The 10,535-nt window shown below is 32.8% G+C and overlaps 1 protein-coding gene across 1 annotated transcript in view; it reads right to left on the bottom strand.

Annotated features, from left to right (window-relative positions):
* Positions 1-4,305: 4,305 nt before the first annotated feature.
* Positions 4,306-10,535, bottom strand: part of LOC105617319 (dopamine D2-like receptor) — a 131,449-nt gene continuing 125,219 nt past the window's right edge. The window contains exons 5-7 of the mRNA XM_012198886.1: positions 9,817-10,020; positions 5,741-6,228; positions 4,306-4,514 (exon numbers count right to left, since the gene is read on the bottom strand). Of these exons, the coding sequence (XP_012054276.1) occupies positions 4,306-4,514; positions 5,741-6,228; positions 9,817-10,020 (901 nt within the window). The remainder of the gene's footprint in view (positions 4,515-5,740; positions 6,229-9,816; positions 10,021-10,535) is intronic.

The raw sequence follows: 10,535 nt of genomic DNA, 5'->3' as shown, positions 1-10,535 counted from the left end.
TGAGACAACAATCCGCTGTTCCATTACGAAAATTTTTACAAGGACAAAAATTCAACAGAACCGTTTTCTTACGGCTGTTTTCAGAATACATATTACTTGCAGCGTCATGAAAAAAATTACACAAGTAATCAAATGTTAATATTAAAAATTAATTGTCACAAAAATGGCATTACTTGTACATTCAGGACAAAATCAGTTTCGGAACTTTTTAGACAGACCGCGTTATAAATAAAATGCATAAATGTATAAATGATTAATTGTATTATATCTACTATCTCAGACATGCGTTAATTACTTCATTCAAGTTTGAAACTGAAGAAAACTATCGTATTTTCGACATGAACGTGATTTGAGATGCTCATGTTACGTCGATCAAATATTAGTTAAAATGTGAACTTTGCGATTGCGAATGATGAAACTTTGTACGAATTAATTAAAGAGGACACACATCATACTCTGCATTTCTGCGCCATATTAAGACATATCCGTATTAACATACGGATATGTTTGTCTTTTCCTTTCAAATTAAACTGACGAGTTTAATTTCTGGCGTAACGAATACGGAGAAATATATTTATTCTAAATCTAAACAATTTCTATTTTACGTATAAATATATAAATGATGTCTTGAGGAATTGTATTTTAACTTCTGTTGTTCTATGTGATAGATCTCCATAAACATTGAAGACACAAATAAATGTAAAATACTTACCAGAATACCTTTTTTGCATTAAGATGCCATAACGTGTATTGTATTACATCTCTTAAAATTCAAATGTTGTTAAATATTGTTTAAGATTTAAGTATTGACATATCTATTAAACAAATTACGACAGTAATATTAAATGTCTTTGAAATATAAAACATTTATACATACTATTAGATATTAAAGGAGCAATGATAACAGTGTCTCATCATCATCAAGAAACGCGATAACGTCTCGAGCCATAATAATAAAAAAACGCTAAAAATGTATCCTTTTTTCAGCAAAACTGCTAACAGACATTAAATCTTTAAACATTAAACGAAAAAATTAATTAAATACTTCATAGGAATTTTCGTTCTCTTTCTTCTGAGCAGTCCTGTTAGAATGATCCGCAGTTGAATAGAAATAACATAGTACAGCGATTGTTGATACGCATCGTCTCGCAACTCGATGAAAAGGTTTTGAGGAATTTACACAGCCACATTATTTCAAGAAAAAGAAAAATACAGCGTAGAATTAGGTTGATTGATTCGCAAGCAGCAATTCGCGCTGCGTACTCGTACCTGATATGTTTGAAAATTCGGTCACGGCGAATTTCACACTTGACCACGAAACAGAAGGCATGAAATATCGAAACTCAGAACAATGCTGTATGTATTATACGTACACAGCATTGCTCGGCATAACTTCCGTCTGAACAAAAATCTTGCGAACATAACACGAAACTCGATAATGAACTTCTTACCAAGTTTCCCCTTTTATTTAATATTTTTCTTTTATTAGATTTATATTCTGTTTATAACTTTTATTTTTTAGTCCTTTGTAAGGTATATTAATTTCACCCGTATTCCACTATTGTGCTTTAAGAAAAATCGATACTCGATAGTTTGCATTTACATCACGAGTCCGAAAATTCTGGCGTTGCGCTTTTACGCTCGATCGAGCCGTGAAATCTAGAATTGTGTTCCCAATCTTCATATATACCATCGTTATTGTTCAAGTCCACCTGATTATTCATACAATTCGTAACTGGTAACACTACTTGGTATTGGAATATTGCAACAAATCCTACATATTAAAGTTCGCCGAGGTGGTTAGAACAAATTCCGGAATTTCGCTATTCGATCGAGTCTGTATGATGCTCGCAAGTCAAACCTGCGTGTGAGTACATCGCGACAAAATCGCGATCGTAAAATAATATATAGATATATATCAGGAGTTCTCAATCCATATATTTACGCTCCGTTTATTATTTATGCATTAGTTGCTTACTATAAATATAAATACTTTGCAGATGAGTGACGTAACTCGACACAAAATCCTCTTTACTATTCAGAAGAGGAATATCCGTAATATAGGATGTTCGAAATGTGCAAATTTTATTACTTAATAAAATTAGAGAAATTCTGGGAAAATAAAATAAGTGAAATTAATAAATAAATTAAAATAAAAACAGATATATCGATAAAATATAACTTCATATAAAGCATGAATTTGACTGCCTCATCAATATAAACTCTGAATATGTCTTATAAAACATTCGCTTACGCGATTTGATTTTTAAGAAATTGATGCTGCCACAGTTTGATTGTGATTCAACTACTATATTATTCATTTAATTGTGTATTCATTTAATTGTTTCGTTAAAAAGATGTTGAAAGTTAATAATCATTCCGTGACTTCAACAAAATAAAAGTGTGTAGAACTGAATATAATAGATTTATATTCACATTTATTATAATATTAATGTAAAATGATGGGAGCGCTAAATTGAGAAACCCTGAGAAACTCATATATAAATATCGAGAGAGAGACTAGCGTTTTCAAAGTTTTAAAGTTTTTAAAATATCAAAAAAACTCTTTCTTAAAAGGTAATTTAAGAGCAAATTTATATTTTTTTTTCGAAAAACATGTGTTTTCATGAAAATAAAAATTATGATCCTAAAAGCCCAATAAAGCCCTACATCTCTCTCTTAAATATTCCCACGTTCAGAAAAATATCTTATTCTCGATGCACAGGCTCTAAAAAAATGTTTTTCTAACTCAGAAATTATGATATTCTTCGACATTTGATAACATGTAAATGAGCATTCAAGTTAGTCCAAAGTACACTGTTTTCAAAAGTTAATCTTCCGTGTTGTCCTAAAGCTTCTCATACTTGATGTCACCCTGTATATCGTGAAAGGACATAACTTTATTTATGTAACATATGTATAAGTAATATATATACGATATATATATATTTTTTTCTCTCTCATTCTCTCTTTCTTTCACTCTCTTTCTCTCCCTTCCTCTCTTTCTTTTTTTACATGTACCGAAATATAAATACATACAATTACACTGCGAAACGCGAGTTGTATAGCGTGTTTCTACGTATCGTCATACAAATAGCGATCTCGGCTGCTTTTGCTTTGAGCGAAAAAAAATATTGCTATAACTTATATCCTACGTTAATACTGTCACGGCGTACTTAATCATCCAGATGGAGACGTGTAATGTGTAATATATGCTCGCATAATAAATACACTTCTAACAACTTTAACCCTCCGCACTCTCTGTGCCTCTTCCTCTCGCGCGGATCTCATTATTATTTGCTTTCGCGAACTTAAATTACCTTCCAAGAGTGTAATCACTCTTGTGAACGCGCGATTATTACATCTCGACATAGAGCCCGTCTTTGATGAGTCCTTTGGGCGCCGTAAACGTTTGCTGTATGTGATTTGTACAGATTATCTAAATTTCCTGCTAATTTGCGCGATACAGTGCGGTTGATCGACGCGGTGTATTTGCTTTCGCTTCGCAAAGCCTTACTTAGCAATTACTTGAGCTGCTCGTGCGAGAATTCAACTTTAACGTTCATGCACGTGTATTTCTAGCGCACGTGTGTGTCCTCCATACAGCGCGTCATGCCACGATAGTTCGATATCACAGTGCACGCATTTTCACGCACGTGAACGCGATGAATCATTGCTGCGATACAACGAATACAACAATTTTCGCTGTCTGATCGCGTGTCAATTTTATGTATACATGAAGAAATATCTTCTTCTTTTTACGTCAACATGATTAACAGGTAATATTTTCAAATATATTGTACATTAATCCGTCTTATGAATGTCTCATAAATTTGAAAAAATATTATTAATATTTAAATATATATATTATACTACGTACAAGCAGAAAATTCATTTCATTAAATAAAAATATCAATTTTTACTTCCATTTTTATTTTAATAACTTTTGTAATCTTCATAAATTATTTTTATGGAATGCATAAAAATCATGTATGACGTTTATTGGAAATAATGTTATTTGTCTCTTCATATCGCAAACCGTATTTTCTAAGAGTTTTAAAATGGAAAATATTTCGTGAGTCTCGGCTTTTCTTATTCGCTTGGAAAACGATTGACACGCGACGGAACGCGAAAATCGATAGGCAAATGCAGCTGTTGAGATTTCAAATACAAGAACAACAGTACCTGTTGCAAGTTTGCCGAGTGCCTACAGTCTTGTTGTTACATCACAAATACGACAATTTACACCGAGTTACGTTTGCTGTCCCGTGTTTCTTCTTCAGCGGTAGAAGGTGAATTGCACGCTTATATACTGATCAGCTTGCGGAAGGCCTTACGGAATTCGGGGTTGAACACAGTGTATATTACAGGATTCACAAAGCTGTTCATGTAGCCCAACCAGGAAGTGATGATGAAGGCTGTAACACCAGGTTGACAAGCCTTCGTCAGCTTCGTGCAGATTGCATCCATGATGTTGCAAGTGAAGAATGGCACCCAGCATATTAGAAAGACACCTGTGACATTTATAACATTGATCGAAATAATTATTTCAATAAGTGACGTATGATTATTTACTTTATAAAATACATCTCTTAACGTTCTTATAATTTCTGACTTATACAATTTTAATTATAACGATATACTATATACATGTCAATAAATGCTTATTCTTTCTCTAATAATTATATCTTAAATACAAAATAATACAAAAATTTAATATAAATTCTATACCTAATGAAAACTCGATATATATAAATTATACTTTCATTGTTATCGCTCTATTAATTATTTTAAATTTTGTTGCGTATTTAATTTAATATTTTAAACAAAAACATTTAAAAAAAAGAAATTATAAGAAAATCTTATTATATAGAAACTATCTTCATTTTAATAAAAATCGGAGAGTTTAATATACAATAAAGATTAATAATGCAATTTGACTTTATATCCCTATTCCTCCTTTTTATAATATATATTATAATATATATATATATATATAAAATAATTATAATGTTTATTGTCGGAAATTATGAAATGCGTTCTAAATTAACTATTACAATTTTCTACAAAGCAAGTATATACCTTAAATATTTATACTTTAATATTTCCCTCAGTTTGCAAAATACGTTTTGTTAACAATTTTAACACATTAAGGACTTCAGAAACTTACAGCGTCTGTTATTAACTTATCCTTTGATGTTTTATGTATCAGAAATATTTCTTGTAAAGTACAAACTATAATCCACTTAATTCTCTTTCATTTAACCTCACTGTGGATTTTATTCGAAACAAGTTATAGAATTTCTTAATAATAATATCGAGATTTTTGTACTTTTTCTTTGTAAAAATACCTACATTCTTCACGATATTTCTTAATATTGATTTCAATGTTTCAATATTTAAGTAGGTAAGTCTACAATAGTAAAAATAGTTTCGTATGGATATTTTATTGCCACTTATTTATTACTCGCGATAAATAGTTACAGAGATAAATAAATCATTTGATCCTATCGAATTATCATGTTGAACATGTAACTAATCTCCCAATCGTTCGATGTTTTTAAATCACTTGCCTATATCCGCCTAACCCTGTTCAGACTTTCACATATATCCATTTATAGTACCGTCGTTCTTTCTGATTCTCGCTTCTAACTCGCAAGTCTGTGAGTCTCATCAATAATAGATGTAAGACGGATCGAGCTGAGCTATTTATTAAAGCAGCGCCACGCGCGTAACTTACCTAACACGATCGCCAGAGTTTTCGTAGCCTTGCGCTCTTTCTTGGCTGAGCTTTTCTCCCTTTTCTTTTTACTAGCCTTGTTGGCCTTATATATTGTGAACCTCGACCCGGCCGATGCGTTTTTCCGATCTTTCTTGCAGGAGGACGACAGTACGCTTGGCGTCCTCGCGAGCTGCAGCGGTAGGAGCGAGCCAGCGCTCTTCAGCCGCTTCAGCTCTTGCTTGTTCGCACCGCCATTATTACCGTTCCTCTTCGTCTGTGTCGAAGAAGACACGCTGGTCGGACCTCGTGTCGGCGGAGGCGACGACGAAGTCGATGAGGACGGCGGGCCCGAAGTAATCCGCGGATTCGGGCTTGGGCTTGAATTTGTCTCGAGTGGCTCGTGAATCATCGTGCTACTCGCTGCGACGTCGTATCCACTGGAATCCTGCCGCTGTACATGTGGTGTTCCAGTCAGCTGAGCCTGTGCCACCGCGCTAAAACGACAACTGTCATTCGAGTGTCAGACAATCCCGGTATTCATCTGCTTCGTAGAGTTTACAACCCGCATCACCAGATACAATTAAATCCGGAATTAGAAGTTCGAAATTTCGTGACAGAAACGTAAAAGTTACTGTACAATATAGAAATAAAGATAGCTTTCAGAAATTTTACATGATATCCTTGTATAAATTATTTCTTTTTCAATATTATCACGAAATTATATTTTTGCATTCAAAATTATTACGGACAATATCTTCAAAAATATCATATAATGCAATATTTTTTTGCTGTCATCATTCGATGTTCGATATAAAATTAAACTTTAAATGATAGTTGTGATCTTTCTCATTCATAACTACGAGTTTTATTTTTTCTAGATATTAAATTTTGTATTTGAATTTTTGCGTTCCTATACATTTCGAGATTTCGTCAGTCGATATTGTGATCTTGACCCGACCAAAAAATAATAATATGAAATCTTTTTAGGAAAACATTATGAGGAATTGGGGAATTTATTTAACAGATCAATATGAGTTAAGAAACAGGGGCCCTATTCTTAAACAAATATCACATACAAAAATAGCAATTCTGTATACAATCGACCAATCACAATTAAGAAATTGTCATTTTCGTATGCGAAAATTATTCATATGTGCAAGAATAGAACCCTAGTACGTCATGCAAATGGGTTTTACATCTTTCAAAGGCAAGACTACAGAAAAACCATTCTAAATAAGTATACAACGAGATTCAATTTATTATATTATATATATAAAAGAATAGCTTTAATCTCTTTTTACTGGAGTTTAATATAAATTATTGTTTAATTAATATATTAAAATAATTGTGTAATCATTTTTATATGTATAATTTTAAAATAATAAACCATATATAACTTTCCACCACAAAGATGATATTATATTTCTTCTTTTTCTTTTTCATATAATTTTTTAAAAGTGTAACTAAAAATATGGATGCGATTAAGTTTAAGGATAATGATAAATTATACCTCATGCAAAAATAATTTCATAACAACTCGAAGTCTCACGCGTCCTAAAATATGTGACAATATTATTTTAGCGCTGAAAATATATAATCCAATTAACCGTGAAATGCCCGCGAGTTGATTGCTCATTTTTAAAAGTAACGCGAGTGGCTACATGCAAATTGTTGTAGATGCCAATACAGAGGCCACTCCATCGCGATTAGCTCGCGAATTTCCGGATTATCATCAGAGCGACGAGTTTCCGTTAAACTAGTATTGTGCACAGGTTTTGAATAGAGTTTTGGACACACACACAGAGAGAAAGAGAGAGAGAGAGGAGGGGGGGGGAGGGGGAGGAAAAGAAAGAGAAGGAGAGAGAGCAGACTTTCGTATAACTCCGAGTGACATCCATTGCGATTATGTAGAAAACGAAGAAAACAATTACAAGATCATCGGCTTTTCGCGATTCAACCTCTCATTCATTCTCTTTCCTCCAATTCACGGATTTTTTTTGTTTCACCCTATAGTCCAACGCACAAGAACTTTTGAACGTTCAACTTATCAGTCCCAAATATCGACGTGACTTCCTGTCCGAGTTTTCCGATCGAGCGAAGTTCCGACGTCGCTCTGAATTGTCTTCGCTTCTTTATCCATTCGAGACGAATTACCAAAAAGTGCTTTTAAAAAAGGAAAAAACTGATGTTCTTTCAAAGAACAAGAAAAAAATAAATTGAAAAAAAAATGATTATCCAAGATGTTTAAGGAAACGTGTTTTTAATTTCTTTGTAAAAAATGCGAAATTGATTTTCTGAACACGACAGAAAAAAAATATAAACAATACATAAAAAACTATTTCGATGAAATATTTAAAATTTAGCTAAATAGGTACAGATCTGAAAATAATTTTGTTGAATCACATTCAAAATAATTATGTAGGAACTCAAGTATAATGAGCAATGTTGCAAAAAGTTTTTATATTCTAGCAATTAGCTTGAGTGTCCTACATAATTATTTTAATACATTAACAAAATTATTTTTAGATTAACAACTCGAATTAAAACTAAATTTTTACTTAAGTAACCGTTCTTTCCGTTTTATATATATTATATAAAACTGAAAATAACTTTTGTAACTTGATAATTTATTTCGCTACTACAGGTATATTATTACATTATACTTTGGACAAGCAGAAATAGTCTGAAACAATAATCACCTCTTACTTGAAGGAAATCTGCAATTATTCTCACGTTACATGTAATCTGAAGAGGACTCGAAGCAGAAGAGATATAAACCCGCAAAACTTTGCGATACGCGCGGCAAAAGTAATATCCTCTTAATTGAGAACTCCCAATTGGCCAATTAAACGGCAGATCAAAACTTTTGATTGACTCAAAGCTTTTCCGTGTCGCTTCGAAATCTTCAGAAAAAGTAGGAAAATAATTGTGTAATTCACTACGCGCGTCTTTTTATTTGTCCATTTTATTTAACGGATTGCTCTTTCTTTCGTGCAACTTGCTAAAATTCCTTTAAGTGAAATTTCGCGAATCTCATTTGCTATACGTTAAGTAGGAAATAATAGCATCCGAAAAGTTCGTGGAATTCATTTGATTGAGTTCATTTGATGGAATTCTGCTAAATATATATGTAGGTCAAGTTACACAAAGAAAATTTAATTTAGCATCAATAAGCTCTTTTAATCCTCTTTCAATTTCGCATTTCGTACTTTTCTCAAATTGTGAGTCGTAACCAAGAAGAACTAAACAGAAAGACAAGTTACTTCGTGTGATGATGATTCGCAGAACCTCAGATCAGGTCATTTCAAACAGCGCATAATGAAAAGAACGCGAACATTTCTCTACTTCTCTTCTTTACAGGTGAATAGAATATCATATAATCATCTCATTTGCCTTTCAGACATCTAAGACTTTTTAACGTTTTATTTCTCGGAAATCAGCAAAAGCAGATAGAAAGAGAAGTTGTATCTTGGTTATTCAGTGCCTTTCGTTATTCAGGTCGTTTTAAAATTAATTTTGACATTCCCTTGATATACATAAAATAAATTTAATTTTATAATTTATTTAATGTATTAAGGATATTTATCATTTTGAGTTAAAAGTATTTAGATAATATAAAAATGCTATTTCTCTTCATTCAATGCAATATCGTTTTTAATAATGTTGTAAATAAAAAAGTATAAAATTTTATATTATTTTAAAATAACTTGTACGAAAGTTAATGAATTAATGACTGAGTTATTGACTAAATTTACAATAATTGAGATGAATACTTAATATCGAGTGCAATTTATCGTAAATCAATCATATATTTTACGAAATGATATTCTTTGATCACTCGATTTTATATCGAACTGTTATCGCAAAAGGTGCACATTTTAAATTAAGCGATGTTAACGATTTGAAAGACGGTAACTATTTCAGAGACAACGCAATTTTTGCATCAATGATCGCTATGACGAGTCGCGTCGCACAACGTCATGACAATGCGATTCGATATCATTGAAAGAAAATTCCGACATCTTTCTTCCGATCGGGATGTGCGACGGAGATGAGGAGGAACGAGTGATAAGAAGATATGATGAAATTCTTACGCTGCTTCTTCGACGACCGTGGCTAAAAAGAATTCCGTGCTCTTGTCATTGGAGATGACGACGACGGGATCGAGGGGCGTCTCATCCTCGTCCTCGTTGCTGCCGGAAGCGGTGTTCGTCGGTTCCTCGATCCCAGGTGCCACCAGAGCGGCCGCCCCCAGCGCCGTTTCCGCAAACCTTGCCACAGAATACCCACTACGTGATCTTAGTCAAAAGCCTCTAGAAAAGCCTCTACACCTATCATGCACTTCCTTGTTTATCCGGCATCCCCCAGCGTTAATCCAGCAAGTAGCGTATCTATCATGCACAAAGCGACGACACGCTTTTTGACAGCACCTGCAAGATCCTGAGTGACAGAGCGTCGCTGTTTTCTTTTTACGGCGAGAGTCTCAAACGAGTCTTTAATTTGTTACGAAACAGCGATCAAGTCAAAATATCGTTACAATTTTTCCTCTCTAATTTTGAATATAAATAATGTATTTAAATAAATATACATATATATTTTTCTTTTATTCTTATAGTTAGTATTTAAAAATTTATATAATAGAAACGTATTTAATCATATGAATATTTAAAATTTAAGAAAAAGGAAACTGAGTGGAAAAGAAGAATAGAAAGAGAAAGAGAGAGAGAGAGAGAGAGAGAGAGAGAGAGTAGGGAAAGAGAAGAAAAGAATGTGTGTATTTGTATTGAATACGCAATGGTGACAAAATTAAAGT

This window comes from Atta cephalotes, assembly GCF_000143395.1.
Source record: "Atta cephalotes unplaced genomic scaffold scaffold00012, whole genome shotgun sequence".
Classification (NCBI taxonomy): Eukaryota; Metazoa; Arthropoda; class Insecta; order Hymenoptera; family Formicidae; genus Atta; species Atta cephalotes.
Note: the sequence above shows the minus strand (reverse complement) of the source record. Positions and strands in the feature narration are given on the sequence as shown.